This window comes from Cynocephalus volans, chromosome 7 (genome assembly GCF_027409185.1).
Source record: "Cynocephalus volans isolate mCynVol1 chromosome 7, mCynVol1.pri, whole genome shotgun sequence".
Classification (NCBI taxonomy): Eukaryota; Metazoa; Chordata; class Mammalia; order Dermoptera; family Cynocephalidae; genus Cynocephalus; species Cynocephalus volans.
This window is the reverse complement of record NC_084466.1, coordinates 11,518,188-11,545,128: the sequence shown is the minus strand read 5'-3', so window position 1 is coordinate 11,545,128 and position 26,941 is coordinate 11,518,188. Positions and strand designations below refer to the sequence as shown.

The 26,941-nt window shown below is 34.9% G+C and overlaps 1 protein-coding gene across 3 annotated transcripts in view; it reads right to left on the bottom strand.

The window, feature by feature from the left end:
* Positions 1 to 26,941, bottom strand: part of FGF14 (fibroblast growth factor 14) — a 652,329-nt gene that overhangs the window by 131,321 nt on the left and 494,067 nt on the right. For 2 of the 3 annotated variants that reach the window (XM_063102786.1, XM_063102787.1), the window contains exons 2-3: positions 23,642 to 23,752; positions 17,562 to 17,665 (exon numbers count right to left, since the gene is read on the bottom strand). In XM_063102786.1, coding sequence (XP_062958856.1) covers positions 17,562 to 17,665; positions 23,642 to 23,752 — 215 coding nt within the window. The remainder of the gene's footprint in view (positions 1 to 17,561; positions 17,666 to 23,641; positions 23,753 to 26,941) is intronic. The other variant, XM_063102788.1, reaches the window with a different exon arrangement.

Here is a 26,941-nt window from a genome sequence, read left to right as displayed (position 1 = left end):
TAAAAGCCATATAAGACAAACCCACTGCCAACATAATCCTAAATAGGGAAAAGCTGAACACTTTTCCTATAAGAACAGGAATAAGACAAGGACGCCCACTCTCACCACTCCTATTTAAAATAGTAGTGGAAGTGTTAGCCACAGCAACTGGGTAAGAGAATGAAATAAAGATAAAATACAAAGTCAAACTATCTCTGTTCACAGATGACATGATCCTATATATAGGAAAACTCATAACCTGTACCAAAAAACTCCTAGAGCTCATAAACAAATTCAGTAAGGCTGCAGCATGCAAAATCAATACACAAAAATCTGTAGTGTTCTTACACACCAACAACGAACAAGCAGAAAAAAAAAAATCAAGAAAGCAAGCCCATTTACAATAGCTACTAAAAGAATAAAATACCTAGGAATAAATTTAACCAAAGAGGTGAAAAATCTCTACAAGAAGAACTAAAAAACACTGCTGAAAGAAATTAAAGAGGACACCAAAAGATGGAAAGATATTCCATGTTCATAGATTGAGAGAATTAGCATTGTGATAATGTCCATACTACCCAAAGTGATCTAAAAATTCAATGTAATCCCCATCAAAATAACCATGAAATTTTTCACAGAAATAGAAAAAAAAATCCTAAAATACATATGGAGCAATGAAAGACCCCAAATATCCAAAGCAATTTTGAGCAAAAAAATAAAACCAGAGGCATTACACTACCTGACTTCAAACTATACTACAAAGGTATAGTAACCAAAACAGCATGGTACTGGCATAAAAACAGACACACAGACCAAAGGAATAGAATAGAGAACCCAGAAATCAACCCATATATGTACAGCCAGTAGATCTTTGACAAAGGCACCAAGAACATATATTGGGGAAAGACAGCCTCTTCTGTAAATGGTGCTGGGAAAACTGGACATCCATGTGTAGAAGAATGAAACTAGACCCATACATCTTGCCATATACCAAAATCAACTCAAAATGGATTAAAGACTTAAATATAAGACCCCAAACTGTAAAACTCCTAGGAGAAATCATAAGGGAAACATTTCAGGATGCAGGACTGGACAAAGACTTTACGAATAAAACCTCAAAAGCACAGGCAACAAAGGAAAAAATAAACAAGTGGGATAATGTACAACTAAAAAACTTCTGCACAGCAAAGGAAACAATCAACAGAGTGAAAAGACAACCTATAGAATGGGAGAAAATATATGCAAACTATACACCCAACAGGGGACTGATATGCAGAATACACAAGGAAATCAAACAACTAACAGTAAAAAACCAAAGGATCTAATTAAAATATGGGCAAAGGAGCTGAACAGACATTTCTCAAAGGAAGACATATAAAAGGCTAACAGGTACATGAAAAAATGTTCAACATCACTAATCATATGGGAAATGCAAATCAAAAACACACTGAGATATCATCTTACCCCAATTAGACTAGCTATTATCAAAAAGAGAGAGAATAACAAATGCTGGGGAGAATTCGGAGAAAGGGAATCCCTCCTACACTGTTGGTGGGACTGTAAATTAACACAGCCATTATGGAAAACAGTATGGAGCTTCCTTGAACAACTACTGATAGAACTGCCATATGATCCAGCAATCCCACTACTAGGTTGGGATTGCTCAAAGGAATGGAAACCATCATGTCCAAGGGATACCTGTAGTCCCATGTTTATCACAGCTCTATTTACAACAGCAAGGTGAAGAACCAACATAATGACCACTGACAGATGACTGGAGAAGGAAAATGTGGTATACATACACAATGGAATACTACTCAGTCATAAAAAAGAATGAAATTCTTCCCTTTGCAGCAACATGGATGAGCTTGGAGAAAATTATAAGTGAAATAAGCCAGGCACAGAAAGAGAAATACCACATGTCCTCACTCATAAGTGGGTGCTGAGAAAGAAAAAAAGGCAGGAGGGAAGGAAGGAAGGAAGGAAAGAAAGAAAGAAAGAAAGAAAGAAACAACCACAATAGTAAGTTGAACTCTTAGGAAGAGAGAACAGATCTATGGTCACTAGAGTTTGGAAAGGGGGAGAAGAGCGGGTTAGGGAGAAATTAGGTAGTGCAGACAAAGAATAACTACAATGTGTAACGATGAACATGCTAAAAATACTGATTCAATCATCACATACTGTACAGAAATACTGAGTCAACTCTGTACCACAAATATGTATAATCAATTATATTTCAATTAAAAATAAATTTAAAAAAAGAAAAGAAAGAAAAATGGTTAGAAATACTCATAAAAAAGAATCATAATTTTCTTGATTTATTTGAAAGTTGGTTGTGAAAAGTGGTCTGCTTTATAGGTGTTCTAAGAATTTTGCATGATTCGATGCAGGCAGTCAAGTGTACAGGTTGTTAAGAGCACATGGTAAAACCTCAACAGTAACCATTACAATGACAGACATATTTGAACAATGTAGAAAGACAAGGTGTCCAACAGAATATATTATTGGGACAAATTTCAACTAAGAAAAAGCTCAATGGCAAAAAAAAAATATGTTTTTAAGCATGGATTTGGATATTATGCACAGACTTTTACATTACTTATAAGTCAAAGAAGTCAAATATGTATATCTGAACAAGAACGACAATGGTATAAGTGAAAATAGGTGGGACACATCAGGAGCAGTACGTAAAGGAAGACTATTGGCCATGATGCTTACATATAGAACAGAAATCAGCACATATTTCTGTAAAGAGCCACTTTTCAGCTCTGCAAGCCAAAGGATCTCTGTCACAACTATTCAACTCTGCCTCAACTCATGAAGTCATAGACAGTACATAAACATGTAACTGTGGGGTGATTCATTAAAATTTTATGGACATTGAAAAAAGTTTATGGGAAAATTTGAATTCATTCGGGGGAGAATCAAAATTAACATTAGAAAAGAATTACGTGGGAAGACAAAATGAAAGGGAATCGGGAAGCAAAGTCTAGCCAGTGGATTTTCCATATAGCCAATTAATCGGGGGAAGAAGCCATGCACTGCAAGGGAGAATGAATCTGAATTTTATTCCTGCCTTTAAACCGGGTCTCTTGATAAATTCCTCATCCTTCTTACTTCTCAGATTTTTCATCTCTAAAGTGAAGAAGTTGAAACATTTGATCTGTGATGTCCCTTTCAGTTCTAAAATTCAACTCTTCTACAGAGTCAGCTTTGAAACAGAACAAAAGAATATGGTCTCCCTACAAAACAATACTGGAATTTAGATTAGAAATAAAGAAACACTCACATGTGTTGATAAAATTGGTAAAACTATTCCTGTCTTCAGAGATCTTCGTGGTGGTCTCTTATTTAGGCAACTGAATGTTCATCAAAATCCCTTTAGTCATTGTCTATTGAGACTCGTAACCCGTGTCAACTCTCTCCCCTTCCTAAGATGAATTATAGGATCATTTTAGATATTAAGATGAAGCCTAACTTATTATCTCTATTTCTCTGCATCAGAAGTATTATCAGTCATGAGAACAAATGTAGTAGACAGTGAACTACTGAATTTTTTAAATGAGATAACTGAATCTGTATTTCTTTTTGTTACTAAAATGATCATGTGTGTGTTTGTGATGAAGTGTGTCTGTGTAAATAAACAAAAACATGATAATTAGTCAGGAACTGGAGTGACTGATGGTAACCAAGTTTCTGTTGAAAACTTAATGTCATATTCTGTGAGATGAATGAAATTGGCATTTCCAGTCTTTTAGAGAAACTCCAATTCTTGTTAAGGCATCCTCAGATCTACAAAGTTACTGAAAAATATCACAGCCTTCACTTTAGAGAGAATCTCACTTTTATAGAGTACTATATAGTAAAAGCAGAATTCAATTTATCTCAGACTAAATGAACCCAATGGAATTTACAGCCTATTAAAAGAACTAAGGCATTTTCCAGTCACAAAAAAAAAAAAAAAAAAAAAAAAAAAAAAAAATTAACAAAGCATGTAGAGCAGAAAGAACTGAGGGGGAAAAGATGTTGTCTGTCTTGCATTTAGGAAAGTGATGGAAACAACCAGAAGTAAATGTGGTAGAAAAACTGATCTGTTCTCCAAAGGAAGCAGGGCCTCTAATCTTTATTAAGAAATTCCAAAATGGGTCAGGCAATTAGAAAAAGTACCCTAGTATTCCAAATTTAACATTTCATTTTAAGAGCTAACCATTTTATAACTATAGAAAGACTTATTACAACATTTAAAAAATAATCAAGGAAATGAAAGATATTTAGTACATATTAACATATATCATTTTACATTTTTATTAACCCTGTTAGACGGGACATGCATTTTACCTTTTATACTACTGAATAAATTGAGACTTAAAGAGTCATAGAGGTCTACCAAGAGGGGAAACACACACAAAAATAATAATTAGAACAAAAGAGTAATCTTACATTTCATCAGAATTAGAACATAATTCTATAGAATCCAGCCCCAGTTCTTTTTCCATTGTATTTTATTTAACAAAATGTCAGGTTCTAAAAACCTATAAAAGTGTTACGTGTCAATCAAATATTGAAAAAGGAGGAGGGAGTCTAAGTGACTGAGAGTCCAAAGGTGGGTACGCATTCCCTCACTGTGAATGAGATTTAGATTTGTCACATGCTTCAGAAAGGGCCGGAGAATCCAAAAACTACTGGTGGTTTTTCCAGCTGTCAGATAAAGAAAGAAGGAAGACTATAACCAGAAAGGCTGCTCAGGGCTGGAGCAGTGACCAAACTAATTTTTAAATGGCTCAAGAACATAGTAATCATACAAAACGGAGAGAGAGAGAGAGAGAGAGAGAGAGAGAGAGAGAGAGAGAGAGAGAGAGAGAGAAGAGGTGTTTGCAAATGTGGCAAAACATTAAACAATCGCTGGACCTGGGTGACAACTATACAAGAGTTATTTTCACTATTTTTACAACTTTTCTGTAAATTTAAACATATGTAAAAATTAAAAAAGAAAGAAAAAAGGAATATCAACTTGGCATTTAAATAAAAGGAGCTCACACACATTTTTTTTTTCTAAATGTTATCTCTTTAGTTGGTGTACTAATCTGAAAATAGAAATACATTGTGGTATAAATGAAGTACTGCATATCGAACTTGCACTTTTTTCTTTCACCTCTTTCTCCCGTCTTTACGTCTTCTGTCCCCCATTCTTTTCTTCTGTCCTCGCCCAGTTCTTGTGGTCCTCATTTCAACCTACGGCTTTTTCCTAGCGTTATTTAAACCTAACATGTGCCACTAGTTCTAATTTTTTTTTCTGTCTGCTTGTATGAAAAAAAAAATCCACATGCGTATACTTTTAAGAAATTGCAAATTTGAGTGATTTCCACTTATTCCTGACATATGTTCAGTGTTTAGCATGGGGAAGGGGAATTTTCTGAGAAGGATCACAAGGAAGACAAAACCACCATAAACAATTTGAAGCTCAAATGCTCACAAACAACAAAATCAGGTATCTGTTTATATATTTATTATTATTATTGAGGAACATTTGTGTTTCACTACATTGATTCTGTAGTTTTCTTTCTTTAATTTTCATAAACATGTGTGGTTGTTTGTGTATATAAAGTAGTCAGGTCTCAGACTCAGGCTACCTTACATCTTCCTTCTCCCAGGAGAAGGGTCCTGATAATATAAAACGCTGGAGGTTTATGCTTACTTGGGATCCACAGTACCTTTTACCAAATACATAATGCTGTTCCCATAAAATTCTGACTTACCTATGAGACAAATTTACAGAAATATGAGGAAAAGTGATTATTAAACAATGCCAAATCTAGACTCAAGAAAGCAATGAATGAGAAATACGTGCTGAGCATAGTTTAGGTTTATTATGGCCAAGGCTTCCTTAGGGATGGTACAGAATTCTGTTCCTGACAGCTGCATGGTTGAGAAGCAATTTGGGTTCCTGGAAATATACTTGCTGGGAGTCAGGAATCCCAGGTCTAGCTTCAGGTCTCCCACTAATTAATCGTGTGAGCCTGGGAAATTCATTCACCTCCTGTGGCACATTCCACAATTAAATATGTAAATTTATTGACTGCTCCAAATTAAATATAAAAATTAGAATTCTATATAAATCAGATTCCCTAATGGAGGAGGGAAGCAAACAAATCAAGAAGTTTAAGAGTAACAAATCTGGATGATAGCCTGACACATTATAGCTCGGCCTGAAATGTTAAAAGTCATGATAATAGTTTTTCCCTTCTTTATAGTTTACATGCAAACTTTCTAACAAAAACAATTTCATTTATTCAGTCACTTTTTTCAACATCGTTTTGACTGAGCTGCGTAAAGTCCTATCATTTGTTAGGGGTAGAAAGTTAAATAAAACATGTGTTATGAATCGAACTGTGTCCCTCCCCAAAGACACTGAACTCCTAGTACCCATGGATAAATGTGACTGTATTTGGAGATAGGGTCTTCAAAGAGGTAATTAAGTTAAAGTACATCATTAGAGTGGACCCTAATATGACATGACTGATAGCCTTATAAAAAGGGAGAATATGAACACAGAGATACACACGCAGGGAGAACACCACGTGCATATAACAGAAGAATCAGGATGAGGCTTCCACAAGCCAAGTGGCACCAAAGATTTCCAGCAAACTCATTAGGAGAGAGGCGTAGGACAGATTCTCTCTTAAACCTTCAGAAGGAAACAACCCTGCTGACACTTGATCTCGAACTTCTGACCTCTAAAACGATGAGAAGATGCATTTTTGCTGTTTGTACTTTTTTATGGCAGCCCTAGCAAACTAATACATGTGTCATGAATTTAAGCCTCTTACAATCTGGACAGATAATAATATAAGATTATCAAGAGACGTTGCATTACAACTGCTCTAAGGGAGGTTTAAACATGGCAGTTCAAGAGCAGGAGACAAATGGTGCTGGGATAACTGGATATCCATATGCAGGAGAATGAAACTAGACCCATACCTCTCACCATATACTAAAATCAACTCAGAATGGATTAAAGAATTAAATATACACCCTGAAACAATAAAACTTCTTAAAGAAAACATAGGAGAAACACTTCAGGAAGTAGGACTGGACACAGACTTCATGAATACGACCCCAAAAGCACAGGCAACCAAAGGAAAAATAAACAAATGGGATTATATCAAACTAAAAAGCTTCTGCACAGCAAAAGAAACAATTGACAGAGTTAAAAGACAACCAACAGAGTGGGAGAAAATATTTGCAAAATATACATCTGACAAAGGATTAATATCCAGAATATACAAGGAACTGAAATAATTTTACAAGAAAAAAACAAGTAACCCAATTAAAAAAATGGGCAAAAGAACTAAATAGGCATTTCTCAAAGGAAGATATACGAATGGCCAACAGACATATGAAAAAATGCTCAACATCACTCAGCATCAGGGAAATGCAAATCAAAACCACACTGAGATACCATCTCACCCCAGTTAGGATGGCTAAAATCCAAAAGACTCTGAACGATAAATGCTGGCGAGGTTGCAGAGAAAAAGGAACTCTCATACATTGTTGGTGGGACTGCAAAATGGTGCAGCCTCTATGGAAAATGGTACGGAGGTTCCTCAAACAATTGCAGATAGATCTACCATCTGACCCAGCTATCCCACTGCTGGGAATATACCCAGAGGAATGGAAATCATCAAGTCCAAGGTATACCTGTTCCCCAACGTTCATCGCAGCACTCTTTATAATTGCTAAGAGCTGGAACCAGCCCAAATGTCCATCATCAGATGAGTGGATATGGAAACTGTGGTATATCTACACAATGGAATACTACTCTGCTATAAAAAACGAATGAAATACTCTCATTTGCAACAACATGGATGGACCTAGAGAGAATTATATTAAGTGAAACGAGTCAGGCACAGAAAGAGAAATATCACATGTTCTCACTTATTTGTGGGAGCTAAAAATAAATAAATAAATACACAAATAACCTGGTGGGGGGAGGGAAGAAGACACAACAATTACAATTCCTTGAAGTTGATATGACACACAAAAGAAAGGAGGTTGTTGGGAGGGAGGGGGTAGAGGGAAGAGGGAGGGAGGTTTTGGTGATGGGCCACAATAATCAACCACATTGTATATTGACAAAATAAAATAAATTTTTTTAAAAAAGGAAAATCTGACTATTTAGAAAATAAACTCTCTCCATGTTTGTAAAAAAAAAAAAAACCTTCAAAGGGTGCCCACTTTTCTTCAGTTAATAATGTAAAAAAGACTACATTGACATGGTTCACCAGGACCCTCATTTCCCTAATGATGGACTAAATGGCTGGTATCATTGCTTACAAAAGTATCTTGAACTTGATGGAGCATATATTGAGAAATAAAGTTTATGTTTTTTATTTTTATCTTTTAATTCCATTTTCCATGAATTTTTCAAGTCTCCTAGTAAATTCTAGAAGTCATTTGTCTTTGAAGAATTAAAAATAATAGGAGTAATGAATTATATCTTTGCAGTAGCCCTAAGATAGATTTCATTTTCACAGATAGATTTTATTTCCACAAATGAGCATGCAGAAAAATGCCTAAATGGTAACTAAGAAGAAAATAATTATGTGTACATATCAGAATAACAACTTTTATGTGCACACCCATTTGCATTGCATAGGAAAGATTATTTCCTATCATTTATGATTATAGAATAATTCTACACAAATACACACACATACACACACACAGAGCATACATTATAGAATAATTTTACTTTTTTCCAGTGCTATCTACCTATGTCCTCTGCATTCACCCCTTCTTCTTATGGAACTACCCTTAACAAACATGCTAATTGAAATGAACAAGAACACATTAAATTTAATACATTTTAAGTGACTGTTAATACATTAAAAATGACTCTGGACTTTGGACTCCCCACATTTGCACTACCTGGGCATTATGTTTCTGTACTTTTAACTTGCTGTTCTTACTATCACCACTTCAAATGTAGAATAACCTCAAGTAACCAGTAATGCAATCTATCACTTTTCTCAAGGCCAAAAATTATTTTAAAGCACCAAATGTTTCTAGGTAAAACACTGACATCAATAGAAAATACAATTATTGAACAGAATGGTTAAGGTTATTTTAACATTCTACCGTTGGATCAATGAATATACACTAATCATTTGCCAGATGTGCAATGTTTTAGCAGACCCCTGGGCAAGTCTCTTGTTAAGAAAACTATTGAGGGGCCGAGCCCGTGGCGCACTCGGGAGAGTGAGGTGCTGGGAGCCAGTGCAGCGACGCTCCTGCCGCAGGTTCGGATCCTACATAGGAATGGCCGGTACACTCACTGGCTGAGTGCCGGTCACGAAAAAGACAAAAAAAAAAAAAAAAAGAAAGAGAACAATTGAAATATTTGATAACTGAAACCAAGGGCTGCAAGGGCCACATTTAGTAGTCTCCCCTAATCACTATTAGAAAAATAATGTCTAATAAAGTTATTACTCATAAAAAATTTTAAATAACACCACGTTTTGGTCCTGAAAATGGTTTAACAAGTCTGAGGAATTTCTAGTTGGTCCTAAGAACTGACCATTGGGCGTAAAGTCAAATCAGGACTGGCTTTTGTAAGGCTTAGAGAATGAAATATCCTGAGCATTTAAACAGCCTTGTATTGCTGACATAGTTGCTTTTTTTAAATCTTCTTTTCTTTTCTTTCTTTCTTTTTTGGGGGGGCAGGGGGGAGGTTGTTGCTACTGCATGAATGATGCATAAAAATTAATAAGAACTTTGTCTACATTCAAATTTCTACACAGCATTATTTTATTTTTATTTTTAGATAAACACAGGGGAGCTATTGCACAAGGTAATTCTTCTATCTACCTGTTCCAATGTGCAAGCCTTCTTGTGTAATTTAATTTTAAATTAAATAAAGGCTACCTGCTATTTCTCCTGGGTGTACATTTGGCTTTGCTAACTCTATAAAACTGTCTTTCAAATGACTCAAACTGCATTAGAAAAATAGCTAAACCATTTTATGGCACCTCTGGGACAATTTCTTAATTACTTCCTCCTTTGTTTTAAGATAATATTTCACATTAGAGTTTATTTTTTTATGAACTTTAAGAGAATGGCTCTTAGTCCCTAGGTAAAAATTGTCTAGAAAACTTTTGTACAGCTTAAAAGTTGATTTTCCTGTTATTAATACTGATAGAAATATAGATTTCTAATTGATATTAAAATAAAAACAATGTGGGTATTAGTCATACTGGCTACCATTAAATGGCAGGCAGAGTTATCTAACTTGCAATACCTGTATTTATTACTATATGCCAAGAGAAAGAACTTTATTCAATAAATGAGAATTGATAATTCTTACATAATTTTTCCATTGCTTCTACTGATAATAATTTATGGTTATAGAATAGGAAGCAAAATATTAAATGGCAATATTTAAATAATTACTAATGCAGTACATGACACAATTTCTTCCAGAGTTATGTTATTTTTAACATCATTTTAACATTTAGCACAATAGTAAAAATAATATGAGCATAAGTCTTGATTACAAAGAAGGTGCTTGCAAATAAATTTGTATCTTTGCATTGTGAGCATTTTACACGGCTTCTAATAAAAACATTTGTTTCTAATTTCATAATAATTATGCAACTGTCAATATAATATATCTTCATATCACACTTTTATTCTTCATTACCTTCAAGCAAGAAAGACACTGATTTCTTCAAAGCTGTGCCTGAAGTATAGCCCAGGAAACCAATACTCTTGAACAATGACAGAGTCCTATTCACCAGAGAAAATCATTTGCCATGTCAAGCGTCTCTGATGCACTAGTCTAAGGAGTAGGTGGTAGAAACAATGCTATAAAGGGCTCATAGCTGAGAGACAGACAAGTCAATTGGAGAAGTTTACATTAATAGGGAGTCACTAAGAATCAATCCTTTGTCACTATGCCTTCCTCAAGGGCATACACAGTTAATTCATCACATAACATCCGTAAATTCTTCTCTCATGACATAAACCAATATTCACCATTTATCAGGTTAGGACCATAAGGCACAAGTTGTACCAGTTTAATGTGAAGTAGAATGATGTTTCCTACTTGCCCACATAATTATTTCTGCTAAATAATGGCCAGAAGACAGGATTAATGATGTAATAAAGTATCTTCACCTTGTCATAGAACAAAAATGTGGTGGTTCCAAAGCCTCACAGACATGTTTTGTTCACATTCAGTCTCTGTGTCTGTTAGAACAGCAAATAGCAACCAATTATGATGCGTTCGTATGGGCTGGGATTAACCTGTGACTCATTTCTCTTCATTTAGTGTAGTGGGCAGACCTTAAAACCGATATATGACTTCACATAAAACTCTTAAGAGATCTAATATGTTCTTGCTCAGAAGTGCATGGTGTACCTTTCTGTGAAACTGCATTCCAGACTGAATGAATTATCTTAAGATCAACAACCAGCATTCAATGGAACCTTGAGTAGCTCAGAGCACAATATGACCTTCCATAACGTAGAGAAATAACTCAGAGTTAAAATTCAGTTTGCATGGAAGAATTTTCATTCTTAAAGGAGCACCTGTGTGTAACCCGAGGGACCCAGAATTTTGCTTAGTTACAGCTTTGCCTCCCTGCTCCCAGGGACCACATCAGAGAATAATGTGCTAGTGCTCAGGATAAGCAGTCCTCACATGCTGCTGAGGCACTTGGTTCACCTACAACGGATGTTTATGGCCACTATTATGGTCACTGTAGCTCAGTTTATTTGACTAATCCCATACACTGTCTGGTATCTAAAGAAAAACCCTTGGAGAAGGGGACAGGGTAACCTACCAACAACTGGAAAAACAGTGAACAGATTCCTGAGGATAGACATGCAACAGTGTTGTTCAGAGATAGGATGGGTATCAGGCATGGGCAAAGAATTCATTCAACACTCCATGAGCATATAATCATAGGTGAGTCATGTGTATGCCTTTGCCTGTGTGTTTCTCAGGGAAGAATAGAAAGAGTTTGAGGGATATTAGGTATCACACTGGCAAAATAGAGCAGTTCCATTTCTATGCCCAAACCTGAACAATAAACAGAAGAGTAAATGTCAAGAAGAAAATAACGTTTTTCCATCACATTTTGCTAGAGCTTTGCACCCTGCAAGATGACGTACAATTAGTAATAGAATGAGGTGGGAACTCTGACGCTTTCCTGTTTGGGTGCCCTTGGAATAGTGAGAACAGATAGCAACACAACTCAGGACACATCAGTAAAAGATGCCTTCTGGCACAGAGGAGGGAAGGTTGAACCAACTTTGTAGATGAGGCTCATAAAAATACCCCTGAAAGATATGATTATAAGATCAGAAAACTATGTCATGCAGAGTAGATAAGACTTTGGGGTCCTTGAAAATACTTATCGCAGAATGCATTCTCATTTATCTCGTTTTCCTCAATTAAAGAATGTTTCATTCTTACACATTTGTCTTGTGTAATTGAGAGCTGGGTCAGCTGATGCTGGTGTACAGAGCTGATCAGTCCTCGGATGTTCCAGAGTTTCTAGGTAACCGCATTAGTGAATAAGAGTGAAGAACTACTTTCAAACTTCTGTAAACTTCAACTTAGTGGTAGAAAAGTTAGGAAAACCAAATATTTTATTTTGCTTAACGTTGATTTTCATGCCTGGGTAGTCCATTTCCTGATTCTCACCAACTCTGTTCTCCCCACCTTGATGTAAAACCTCCATCAAGTCCTCATGGTCCATTGCAACCATGCTTGCTGCATGGTTGTTGACTGTAGGAATACCAACCTTAGAGTCACCAGCAGGAGTGGTGAGCCTTATAAATTACAGATTACTGGGCCTCCAATCAGACATCCTAAACTGAAATATCTAGAGGTTGATCATAGGAATCTGCATTTTCCTGGATTTCCAGGTGATTCTTATGAGCCCTAAAATTTGCAGAACAGTGTAGCAGTGCCTTTTCTTGGTTCATTTACAAAATCTTCATAAAAAGGGATTATTTTCCTCTCCACTTGTACCACCTTGTTAAGAGACTCAAATGAGATATTAATTTCAGGAGAGCACCAGAACTTTATTGATTACCCAGATGCCTGCATCTGGGTAATAGAAATATTTGCAACACCATTAGGAAAATAATATTCTCATAACTGCCAGCCTGTAATCAAACACCAATAATGAATCTTTATACATTTTATGTAAAAATTTTACCACATCATTCAGAAAAATCAGTCAAACTAAAACCAGAATTTTAAACCCCAAAATTACTTTAAAGCATCCAAGGCAAACCCTGTAATTTTACAGATGAGGAGACAGACCCAGAGACATTGGAAAAATTGTAACACAGGTATTAGTTTTCAGCTCCAGTGTCCAGATGCTGGGAATAAATTCAGGGTTGTAACCATTTTATCATCAGTCTCTTTTCCTTCCTGCCTTAGCTGCCCCTCTTTCTTTCCTTACACCAGAGACACATTCTTACTTCAATTATTCTTTATCACTGCCCAGGTGATGACTGATATTTCCTTTCATTCCAAGTTTTTCTTGAGTGTTCAGAATCTACATTCAAAACCTTGGCTTTCTTTGGAGGACTTTCTTAGTCTTTCAAAGGCACAGGTTGTTCAGGAAAACAAACAAGCAACAAAATACTCGACTGTTCTTCTCCGCACTATAAATAGTCCACAGTTGTCCAAATACAATATTTATTTCCTTAAACATCATTTTAAACCATCTAATTCTTAAACAAAAATATTTCTTTGTCAGTTTTTGTTCTGCAACCTCGCAGCCTACGTTCCACCTTCAAGCAAATGGCTTATAGCTGGTGTTAAATCTCTTCAGACACATCATCAGTAAAATATTGTGATTATTATGGCCATAAAAGAAATAACTATTGCCATACTGAAGAAAAGATTCTGCAGAGAACAAGCACCTTCGACACTGGAAATGTAATCACTGACATCTCAATCAAGATACCTTTTTCTGTCCCTCTATGGTGGAATTTTCTGACATATTGAATATCTTTATTTGGGTAGCAAGGGATTATGAGAGCTACCTCCTGGAATACAAATAGAGGAATGTACACCTAAAATCAAATCACTAGTATGATATTCATTTAACAGGACTCACTTTGAATGACTTGAATATTTTATCACCTACATCTATTCTACATCTATAGATCCTCAGTATAATTGATTCCGTATTAGACACTAGTTTACACTGCACAAATATTAAGCTGATATTTTTTAAAGTAGGCATAAGCTTAAAACAGATTACTTCATTTCGCAGACTTAAATCTTTATCAACTTTTTCTTTAAATCTGAGCTTGACTGGACTTGCCATCTTAACAAATATGTTCAATTTAGTGAAAACTTCTTAGTTGGACTAACAATGTTTGTTATGGCTCTTAAAATTTAAAGTTCAAGTGTTAAATGTAATAAATTTTAAAAATATTAAACACCCATTATATAATTTCAAGCTTTTCCCTGACAAATATAATTTTCTATGATTTTTATTTTTTCATTCAAAAGTCTCATAAGGAAACAGATTTTGTTTCAAATTATACTTCTTAATAATTGCCCTGAAATGAAGCTTATTCCCTAGGTATCATTTCCCTAAAGGTTTTCATTACCTCATTATGTGTTTATAACTTCTTGTTAGAATAAGTGACAGACCATATTATGAAAAATGTCTGGCACATAGAAGCTGTATAGTAAAACAGTTAAAAATATAAGCTAATGAGTCAGACTTACTATGCTTAAATCCTGTCTTTTCTATCTACTACCTGGGTGACTTTGAGCAGATTCTCAAACTCTCTATATATCAGTGTCCTCATTTGCATAGGATTTGCTTTAAAAAGGTTATTGGAAGGATTAAATGACCTAATCCATGTAAAGTGCTTGGAACAGTGCTAGTCAAAGTGGACTATACAAATAGCACTAGTATTATCACACAAGCATAGCTATTATTATCATACAGTACATTAATTGTTGTATTATGTTCTATAATATTATTTTAGTAGGCTCTCTATATCTAATTATGGAATGGATGATTTGGAACAATAGTTCCTGTACTGAAATATTTAAAGTTTACATTTTGTCACATTGAAATAAACAATGTGGTAAATCTTGAAATCGCTCTTTTTTTTTTTTTTTTTTGTCTTTTTTTCGTGACCGGCACTCAGCCAGTGAGTGCACCGGCCATTCCTATATAGGATCCGAACCCGCGGCGGGAGCGTCGCCGCGCTCCCAGCGCTGCACTCTCCCGAGTGCGCCATGGGCTCGGCCCAAAATCGCTCTTGGTTTTTGTCTAAGTCCTTTTCCTGCAAGATGGCTAAGAATTGTAAGGTGCTGGCCTCGGCACAGGAGTTCTCTTCGGGTAGGGGCAAGGTGAATACAGCATCTCTTGCCAGACCCTGGGTTCAGAGCAAAGAGACAAAAATGGGGAGAGGAGAAAACCAAGATTTTTACATCAGGGAATGAAGCCACCAAAGGGAAGGCCCACAGCCAAGTCACTGGAGAATTAGGGGTGAGAACAGGGGACAATGCATCAAGTAATAAGCCTGAACTTGTTCTTGGGACACGCCCTGGACAAACACTTGCTCACAGCTGGCTTCATGACATCTGATTTTTGTACAGGGAAGCTCCATTTAAGACACTAGGCACTGGTTAGGGGGAGAGGGGAAGGGGAGATTGTGGTCACAGGATACATAATTACAGTTAGATAGGAGGCATAAGTTCAGAAGCTCGATTGTACAGCATGGTGACTGCAATTAATAACAATGAATTGTATACTTGACAAATGCAAAGAGAGTGGATGTTAAGTGCTCTTAACATAAAAATGATAACTGTGTGAGGCAATGTGTCTGTTAATTAACTAGATTAAAATATTCCACCATGCATATATACTTCAAATGACCATGCTGTACATGATAAATACATATAATTGTATTGGTCAATTTAAACAAAAAATTTAAATGCTGGGGACTGGACTGGGCAGTTACTACATTCCTTATTTTTATTCCTGCTGCTGGGTCTGCTCTGAACATAACCAATACTTTTATTTTAGGCTAAAACACATACTTAAGTTGATATACCCTATGTCTAAAAAAGAATGTCATACATCTACAACCTCATGACAGCCACATAAAAAGAATCTCCCTGGTAGGAGAAGATAAAACAAAAATTTATATCTCCCCTGCCATCAACATATAGACCAGAGTACAACAATGTGATAAAATTGTGAGCAGAAAGAGGACTAGAGGCTATGAATATAATGATTACTCTCAAAGATTACTTGGGAGGAAAATAAAGAAACAAAAAATAACAAAACAAATAGCAAATCAATAAAAGTGACTTGTATCTGAAATAAGGCATCTCTAGAAAATGATCTTCATCTGTATTGGATTTTTCCTAAAGGGAGAAAAGGCAATTCCAGCTTGATCTTGCTTCCAATGTGTTGCATATTCATCTTGTGCAAGGGAACGAAATTTGCATAATGTAGGTCCCAGCTCTTTGTGCACAAACACCCTTCAGGGAACTCAGATGAAGACTCACTAATAACAGGAGCCTGCATTTTTGATCTCACCAGAAAGGGTATCCGCAGCTCAAATTCCGTTTCCCCTTGACAAGATTTCCCAGATTTACTGAAGAAAATAGATCATACTTCATGGGAGGCCCATAGAGAATGTTTCTGCTTAAGATATATATATATATATCTTATGTGTTATATATCTATATGTGTTGGTGGTGATATTTAACAACAAAGTTTTAAAGAATTTATATGAAGATTTCATGCAAACTCAAAACACAGCTTATTATAAGGCATTTAAGACTTCATAAATTTTTGCTCAAAAGATAGTGGAAATAAGCACCTTCACCTAAGTCTTTATTGCTTGAACTTGTGGCAGAAATGAATTCTAAGTGCTTTGTAATGTATGGATACAGCACATCTGAATGCACATTATTTGTACATAGGAAATATTTCAGAAGAGGCCATATGGCTGGAAAAGTCCTCAACCTCTAATAAACTTTGACACAAAACACAGAGACTTGCTTAGATCTGTATGAAATATATAGTCCAATATTTGAAATAATTATGTTTCTGGTAAAATATTTACCCAATTTGAATTCTTGCTTTTAAAATAAATGCTCTCCTTTTTCTTTTCTCTCTTTTAAAAATATTAAGATAGCTCCTTTTTAAAAAAAATAATCTTTTACAAGAAATTTCCTAAGACAACTGCATTTCTAAATAGAAATAAGGATTATGTTAATAGCTCTTTCAAAACTGATTTTTTTTTTTTTTTTTTTTTTGTGAGCTGGGCCATTTTTTAAAATATGGCCAATATAGACTTATATTACTCTTCTAAATATAATCATATTTTCAAATATCGGTGAATAACAAATAAACAGCTCCGACAGCACTCTAATAAAGATCACATACTGGACCAAAAGTGGCAGAATCAGTACACAAAGAATCAGTAGACACAGAACCGTCTGGTTTTTGTTGCTGCTGCTGTTGTTATTTTACAAACATTGAATGAATCGCCAGTATCTCTGGCATGCTACTTACTGATGGGTAGAGGTAACCTTCTCCATTCATGGCTATATACAACCCCGTCTTCACGCCCTGGATGGCAACAACGCGCAGTCCCACGGGTATGAGGTTGAACAGTGCTGTAGAGACAACATGATCTGTCACCAATGGGCAGGAAAAAGCAAAGCATCACCATAACTTTTTTCTCTCTCATTTCTTTTATTGGAGAAACATTATCTTTGTTGCTGCTTTCTGAAAAGCTCCAGTTAAATAACTTTTATTTCTCTTTATAATTAAGAAGTTTTCTGCTGTGGGTATAATTAGCACTTCAGCCCCAATTTCTAAATCTTCTTAGCACTCTTGCCTGTAGCATTCTGAAGAACTAGTGGGATAATAAACAAAATCAAGCTTGCAATCAAGATTCTAGTATCTCAGTCTCTGACACAATTAGATACCAAAAGAAATCAACTGCGAAGATTCTCAAAGCAAAGAACTCAAAAAGTCCAAGTTGAATGTTTATTCTGATCCTTCATGCAGAAGGTGTGATTTGTCACTGCAATGTAGTGCAGGCCATAAGTTAAAAAGGCAATTCTGGAGCTAAATTAGTCTTGCAGAATTAACATGATATACGAGTAAAGACAAGAAAAGATATACACCTGCCAACAGGCTAAATTTAGAAAAAACTAATCAAACTGAATGGCATGCAAGTTTTAGAGAGATAATTTTCCTTATTAATACTTCATAAAAGTATGAATGAAAATTAAAATAAAAGGGGAAAATTTTACCCATTTGAGACAAAATCTCATTAATGTTTCCATGTTTTGTTTCTTCCCTTGTTGATAAATCAAACGTACTTTAATGTATTTATCACATACTGTAGATAAAATGTTATAACTGATTTTTTAAAAAGCTTAATATTCACTTAACACATTTTTCTACCAATATTACACGTTGACTGTTTAGTGGGTCTTCTAGCATCATTCTTGGTGATAACTGCTTGAAAATTTTGAAGATTTTGTTGCGGATACATTTACATGAGAAGGGTTAATTATCCACAGTGAAGTTATCTGCTCCCACTCAATGCCTTCTTAATTCAAGTCTAATTCTAAGCAATAGGTGCAGGCCAAAACAGACGTTGAAAACACTAAAATGTTGGAGTTGAAGTAAATGTATAAGTAAAATAACTTCAAGCTCTCAACTGTATTCCATAAAAGACTAGTCATTTGAAAAATACAGGCAATTTTGACTTCATTCTGAAAGTCTACTCAGTATGTAACTAAAAATGGACTTTATAAATTGTGTTCTATTTAATTCTCAGGGACAAGTTTTCTCATAATAGGGTGTAGAAAGTTACACCCTCTCTTCCAATTATTACATGTTACTGTTCTCAAGATGTCTGTACTACACAGATAATGAAAGAAAAATAGCATCCCATGGCCATGAATAATTACCACTACAAGAATACTTAGGGGTATGAGTGTGGTTAGTTGGATGTTAGCTTTAACTATGCAAACTAACATTGGACTTTCTTCTGCAGGATTCTGGGGGATTATAATATCCTATTGGAAGAATGAGATGTATAATTGTTCATTTCTATTATTAAACATGGGTGTGAATTTGAAGTACCTCTGTCATAGAAACTCTTAATATTCCTTCCTTGTGGGAGAAGGTCATATTCACTCTTGTCTAGAATACCTGAACTGTTCCATCTCCCTTTTAGTTTAAAAGGATGGGCCCCACAGGACGATTATTCCTGATTTATGTGCAAACTTTTGGAGGGAAAAAATAATAATATGCCCATCCATGCAAATTATTCCCACCTAACCAAGTCAAGCCTAACTATTCTATCCTTTATACACTTCTAAGCATATCTGTAGGTGCCATATATTTTATATAGGCCAGATAATATAATTTTAGAAGGGAAATGGATTATCAACTCACCAAAATAATGCGGTATGGGAAATAGAAAAATTCTAGAAGATAGTCTAAAATTACCATACTAAAAATCCTGCTAGTCTTTTCCCCAGGATTTTTGTTGGGACCTGAATTATAAAATGTAAGTTATAATTTACAGAATGATAAATAGAGCGTAAATTCATATAACCACTGTAACATGGAAAGCCATTCAGAGCAGACCATGATGGATCTGTGGTTCTAGTTAAAACCACAGATACCCACATTACTTGAGACATCACTACAGTTTTCCATTTTCTTTGTATTTTACGTAATTACAAAGCAATGTCAAAAGGCCTAGAGGAGTTAGAATAACGGAGATGTTCGTGAGACTTTGCTTATTCTGTGGAATAAACTACTTCCCCAATAACAGTAATTTTCAACTCTGTCTGCACATTAAAACTAGTTGGATTTACAAATTAGAATGGCCATGCTCGACTTCAGGCCAATCCAATTAGAATCTCTGGAAGTGGGTTTAGGGCATAAGGAATTTTTTTAAAGGTCCTCAAATGACTCTAACATACAGTCAAGGTGAGAACCACCATTTCAAAGCCTGTGGGGTGGTAGCCACTGTGTAACTGACAATTTTTACACATCAAGTTAACAGGTTGAGAATTTCTAAGGTGAGAGGATTTTTTTTTTTGAGTTTTAACATTGCTATAATTATTAGCATATTGATATCTATTTAGTCCTATTTTGCTTGTAGTATCTATTAAGCCTGATAATGGAAATGATGAAGTTTAAAAGCACAGGAAAAAATCTATGTCATCCCCAAGAGCAAACTGAGGGGAAAGAAAAACCAATCCCTAAAAAAATACTGGAGTTCATGGTAATGCAACATTTAGTAGAATTTTAAAATGAGCGTGGAGATGAAGCTCTGCAGGGGCTCACTTCCTTTTGTGAAAAATCTTTTCAGGGCACAAAGTAGCCAATGGTAAGCAGTCAGGTTGCTACAGTAATTTCTCTGCTAGGACCATGTACCCATCAACAATGAATTTCTTGCCATTTTTCCTTCCTAGTGATATCTAGTTCTTGGGCTGGAAACCTTGGAAAATCAGGGGCTTCAAGGTTTGCCTGCCAGTGGGCCTTTTTTCTCTTTTCAACTCATCTAAAATTTTTGACTAAGGCAGATTAGCATGATGGTTCTGACTTTTGCTCTTCTAAATAATCTCATATTTAGTAGTGGGAAATGTGTTGAACTAAAATCATAAAAATTTGAAGGTTCAAGTCTTGAGTTGTCATTTGCTGGCCTTTAGGGTGATAGCTGGGGGAGATTTAGGTTATTTCTCATGAATTTTTAGTTATGAATGACTAATTATTGGATTTTGTTCAGGAAATTAACAAAAAATAGAAACATATTCGTGAATTATTACATCACCCCCCTCCAAAATCCACAAGGACTGTACTCTAGGACTTGTCAGCATTTCTAAAGTGTACCCTCATTTTTAAATAATTCTTCTCAGTGCTTCCATTTTCCCTAAGATTCATAAGGCTACAGTAATGAACCAGAGAGGAGAAAATATATTCAAATTCATCCTAAAAAAGTGTTTTGCAATTTGAAAAGGTTATAGTACACAAAAGTGGAGTTAATTGGTGATTCCTATTGCTTTTATAAATCTACCATAATCCATCCAATTTTTATTAGACTTTATATTCATACAATGTGTGTAGCTTTTTGAGCAGAGAACCTTTATCTCAACCTCTTTTATTTTTTATGTTTCTGTAAATGTTGAAATGGTGACAAAACTAACCTAACTGGCTTACAGCACACATAAAATGAAATACTATGTATAAGAAAAGAGGCTGTGGGCCAGATCTTTGCAAAAGAATTTAAGTATCAAGCGTGGGCACTATGATCTGGTTCTGATTTGTTTTTATGCAGGAGCTCCTGTTCCCGCTTCCTTCTCAGGCTGTTTCTCACCAGCATTTAGAGCCGTCGAGGGCGGGGATTTCAAGAGTCACCCAGAGTTTCTTGCTTCTTGTGGTGAAGGTATACAACAGAAGGAAAAAGCCCCATATATTTGAAGAACAGAAAGCCAAGTATCCTTTAGTATCTCAGCTTTCCAGTTTAGCGTTTAATACTATTCGGATCACCAGACCTAATTGCGTGTAAGTATGTATGCATACAATGTCTGTATCTGCACCTTTGTGATTTAGAAAATATTATGATGCTTAATCAATTCTGAAGCAGTATGATTATAAAAAAACATTGTCTACATGACACTTCTCAAAGGGATATTGATTCCCATCGCTAAAGGGAACCAATTTGTCTGGCATTACAACAAACAAAAAAAAAAAAACAAAAAGCTAGGGAAAAATTTCATAAAACTTTCATTTGAAGAAACGATTTTTTCCAAGCAGTCCAATACAGCAGCATTTTCATATAGCTATAGTTTATTTCCTTCTTGAACACTTTGGTCATAACATGAGTGACATTGGTCTGTACTCTGATAAATCAGTGTCATAGCTAGTATAGTGATCAGAATTATGGAAAACTAGTTCCCATACTCTATTAGACTCTGGCTAAAGAAAACCAAAGGACATTGAAGACATCAGAGCTTATGAATCTCTAAAATACATGACCCCAACAGCTGTAAGATATAAGAGAGAAATGTGAGATAGAAGATGGAAAAAGTAAATGAGCAGATATACAAAAATAGAGATATATTAGCTAGAATCATAAGAAATTAACATCTTTTGTGGGTCAAAGATGGTCAAGTACTTTCTATTTTTTGTTCATTTAAAAAGGCCCAACCACAAAACAAAGTCCTAACACGTAAACAATGTTTGGTATAGGTCTTGTGAATAAAAATGCCTCCTCTTTCTTCCCTGTACCTGCATTGTTTTACCTCCTCTTTTACTAAATCAGAAGAGAAAATGAAGTAAAAACAAACAAATGAACAAATGTGATGGGAAAATTGCAAAAATAAAATAGATAAAACAGATACAGAGAGAGAAAAATATTAGAAATTGAAAAGGAGGAACATGTAGATAAATAAGGAAAAACTAAAGAGAAGTTGAAGAAAAAATAAAAAGTGAAGCAATGCCCCAAATCTAAAAAGTAAACACAATGGTTGAAAAAATACTGATATTTCACATAACAACACCAAATGTAAACATAACCTGCTTTATATCATCAGCTACTCTCAGAATCAGTGTTACTGATAATTTCATTACTAGAATTAAAAACAGAAAATGTCTATAGTTTGACTATGTACATTTAAATCCTCTCATCTTTTCATGCAGTGATGTTCTGCTATATGTGAAGAATAAAAGATAAATGAAGAAAAAGATTCCTATCTATTGCAGATTTACTAGTAATATCTCCTGTGATTAAATATTTCCAATAAAAGCAGTTTTTGCTTTTCACTAACTCTCCCGAGCAATAAAAAGTGTGTCTATTTCAGAACTTATATGCTAAGTTTAAAGGAATCAGATGCCAGAAAATGGGAAAGGAAAACACAGACAGTTGAGTAGGGAGGAACACCAGACAAAGAATATAAATAAAATTTATATGTAAAGAATTAGTTAAAAAAAAAAAAGAAAGAAAGAAAAAAAAAGATATTAATACAATGGAAGTGTGTGGTTTTTTAATTTAAAAAAAAAATGATCACAGACCCAATTCTATAAAGTAGTTAAACATTTTGTACAATGTATTTAGATGTACACAGCCTTCATGTCCTTTCTATAAGAAAGATATCTTTTCTTGTTAAATCAAAGAATTTGAAAAATTGTATTTCTATTACTTGATCAACTAATTTTTGTAGACCTTGAATTTCCACAGGTAGCATCAAGAAGCTATGGGCCTGATAAAATAATACATCCAGAAGAAGCATGTAGTCAGTTTTTATCTTAATACACTACTGTGCTTATTTGACTTTAATGACAATAAGATTAAAAATAATAGTAGTTTTCAGAGTATGACAATTATTTGAAAAAAATAAAAATATTAACATAATTATCTTAGATTCACAGGTTCTTGTTACTCCATTAGGATTTTAATCCACTGGTTTCAGTAAAATTATAAATGGCATTCTAGTGTGTAACATTGTAAAAATGAACCGACATAACCAAATATTTGCAAATGTATCTTAAGAAGTCATTTAAGTAGCAGTGCATCTTCTACCAACTGTGTTAACTGGTAGCCAGAGGTTGTCACTTACTAGAATTAGTGCTGTCATCCTTCGTTCCATCAAGAGCTCCATCAGGGTGCATTTGCAAGTAGTAGCCTTGCCTGCAATATAACCTGGTCACTATGCCCTTGAGCTGGGGATCTGAAAGACAAACATAGTTATCGTAAGCCTCACAATGCATCATAATAAAGTTTCTTTTCTCTTTCTTTTTCAAAAGTAAGAGGACATTTTACAGAAGTAGCACATTTCATGTTATGTCCTCCAGATTCCTTTGTGTTTTATCAAACATGGAGTATAGTAATCAGAGAAGGTAAAGAAAACGCTGTAGTAAGCTGCAGAAGCAGGCCAATTTACAAAACTAATGTATGTGTATTTAAATTATTAGTTAAAACCATTAAGCTATTATTACATTAGTTTAAACAATAAACTAGTGAAAGCTCAGATTATCATTCAGGATGGCAGTACAAGAGTTTTGCAAACTTATGACTCTAAGAAATTTTATCAAAGGCTTTTTAATGGAGTTTTCCTTTTACTTAACAAGTAACCCAAAATGTGAAAAAAAACCTGTATTGTTTTAAAAAGATCATACTAACATTTGACAAACATTCTTAGGAAAAGCCCTGATTTGAAGAACTTCCCCTTGATGTCTAAAGGGTCACCCTAACATGCACAAAAGAAGCAACAGATGCTTAGACGTGATCTGCAGGAAAATGGAAAACTCTACTTCTGAACTCAGGTGAAGCATAATAAACCTACCCAGTGAGGTCAGCTCTGAGGCAATCATCTGGACAAATTGGATAAACTAAACAAATAAAACTCTTAATTTATATAACTAACAATGACGCCAAATTACACAATATAGAATCTGATTCTTGGTCAGCAGGCATTGAGGTAGAGGGCAGTGGAAGTTTATTAAAACTCAAAGAGAAACCGTGTGATAACAGGCTTCTCATTTGATGATTCTTTGAAAATGCAACCACTCTAGTAACCCATTGCTTCACAAAGAGCCAGTTGTAGCTCTGAAAATAAATATTTGCATGTAGTTTCTCAAAGGCCATCCCTATCTCAGAGCAAGATTTGATGGGGGACATCATAATCCTCACCATGGCAACTGGCGTCTCTCTACAATAGCTAAATGGGACATGCAAATGCTATCCTGCTGTCAAAACAGTAGGATGTTACTGAACGATGAAACCCAGCACCTTGGAATCAATAGAAAAACTGTGGACTTGCAAACAGGTGAGTACAAAAAATACACTTGCAAAAAAAGAAAGCTGTTCAAAAACAGATTATCCTTGGGCTTTTGATTAGTCCTCAAGAAATTAAAAAGAATGCCAATATCTGTTTCTATGCACAGATTGTATAACTAATAATTTAAAAAATGACTCCATTGTACATAGATTTGCTCATAGATGTTATGATATTGGAAAAAAATCTTCTGGAAAATAATACACAAATAGCACAGCGTCACAACACCAGTTTAACTAAACATATTAGAATATTGATGCTTTTAAAAGAATAGAATCTTGAACTAAGTGATTGCTGGGATTGTGTTAGACATGTCACATATTCTGTATTATATAACTTCCTAAATCACATAATTCTAAGATGTGAATTAGTGAAAAAGAATTACCATTGTGCCTTAGCCAGCCCATCACCCAGTATAACTTGACTGGGCTATTAATCCTCTAAGTACTGAAGACTTCTTTTCTTAGTTTTGCTGTATTTTATGTATGCCCTTCATGAAAAATAAGTAGCATGGAAAAGAAGAGAACAAAAGGATTTTTTTTTTAACTGATGGAGAATTTTCTTGATTGTCAGGAAAACAGATAATTTTAAAGATTGACAATTTTCTGTAAAACCTTTATGTTCTAACATGACTTATTTTTAAATAATCCTATATTTTAGCTACTACATCGTCAGGAGTTGAATTAACTCCATCAAGCTGGGCAGTAAGAAGACACCACACCTAGTCCCAAGCTCCCTCCCACAAAGAGGGCTCTTTTGGACTGTGCCTTATTTCTGATAAGAGAGTACAAAGAACACATGAAATTATGTTTTTGAGCTCTCCTTTAATTTAAAGGAAATAAAACCAAATTGATGTTGATTTATCTAGTTTCACAATATTTTGTATTTGTATTTTTTAGAAATCATAAAAATGCAGATTGTGTTTTTCTTTGGTGCCAACCACTGTTCTAAGCGCATTTCATGATTAACTCATTGGATCCTCACCATGATCTTACTTAACAGGAAGCCCACTTTGAAGATGAGAAAATCAAGACACAGAACAATTAAGTAATTTGATGAAGAGCATATAACTACTAAGTACAAAGCTGGAGATTGAATATGAGCACTCAGCTCTGAATCCTTCCCACTCCACTGCTACACTATGCAGCCTCTATAAATTGAACAATTGAGCTAAAACACTTTAAAAACTTTTTAAAAAATGCAAACCAACTTGTTTTAAAAGGTTGGTTTAACAAAAACTCGTATTTCGAGCATTAACCACAGCTGTGTCTAAACCCAAATCCCGCGCACTCAGGGCAGAATCTGTGATGTAAAGCAATAGCACAAAGATGAGAAAGAATGAAAGTTTCTGAAAACCTCTTCTAAGATCCACCCGCTTTGCCATTGTCCACATTCACAATAAATCCTTACCCCTGAAACCCATACCAACACAGCAAAGTCAGTAAGTTCCATTTAAAAGGCTAAACAGATGTTAATATTTTGCTTTTTAATTCATGGCTGTAATTCCACATTCATTTGCGCAATTATATGGTTAATGTCTGTCTCATCAACTGGACTGTGAGTTTCATGAAGAAAGTTGAAATGTGGGATATTGTTCACCATTACATCGCCAGGCTCTAGCTAAGTAGGGAGCTGTGCATTATTAAATATTTGTTTAATGAATACTGAGAAGTGGGTAGTAAGATATCCATTAATTTTATATATTATTGGTCAGAGTGGAAAATGGAACAACAACATGAAAAGCCAAAATGGCGATTACAATAAAGCCTTGAAAGTGCCCATAACCCAGGACACGTAATTGTACTTTCCAGACCTCTAACTTAGAAATAAATCCTAAGCATTATAAAACTGTGTAATAACATGAGTGCATACCAAATGAGCCTGGCTAGGTAAAAAATACTACCCACAGAGAGAAAAAATCACCAGAGAAAATACACCAAAATGTTAAATACTGTATAACTGTATTTTGATGGTAATTGGAATATTTATTTTTCAACATTTTATTATTTGCAAAATTTTGTAATGCTAATTTCATAATGAAAATGCAGAGATTTTAATAAATTTATTAATGCCTTTGACAAT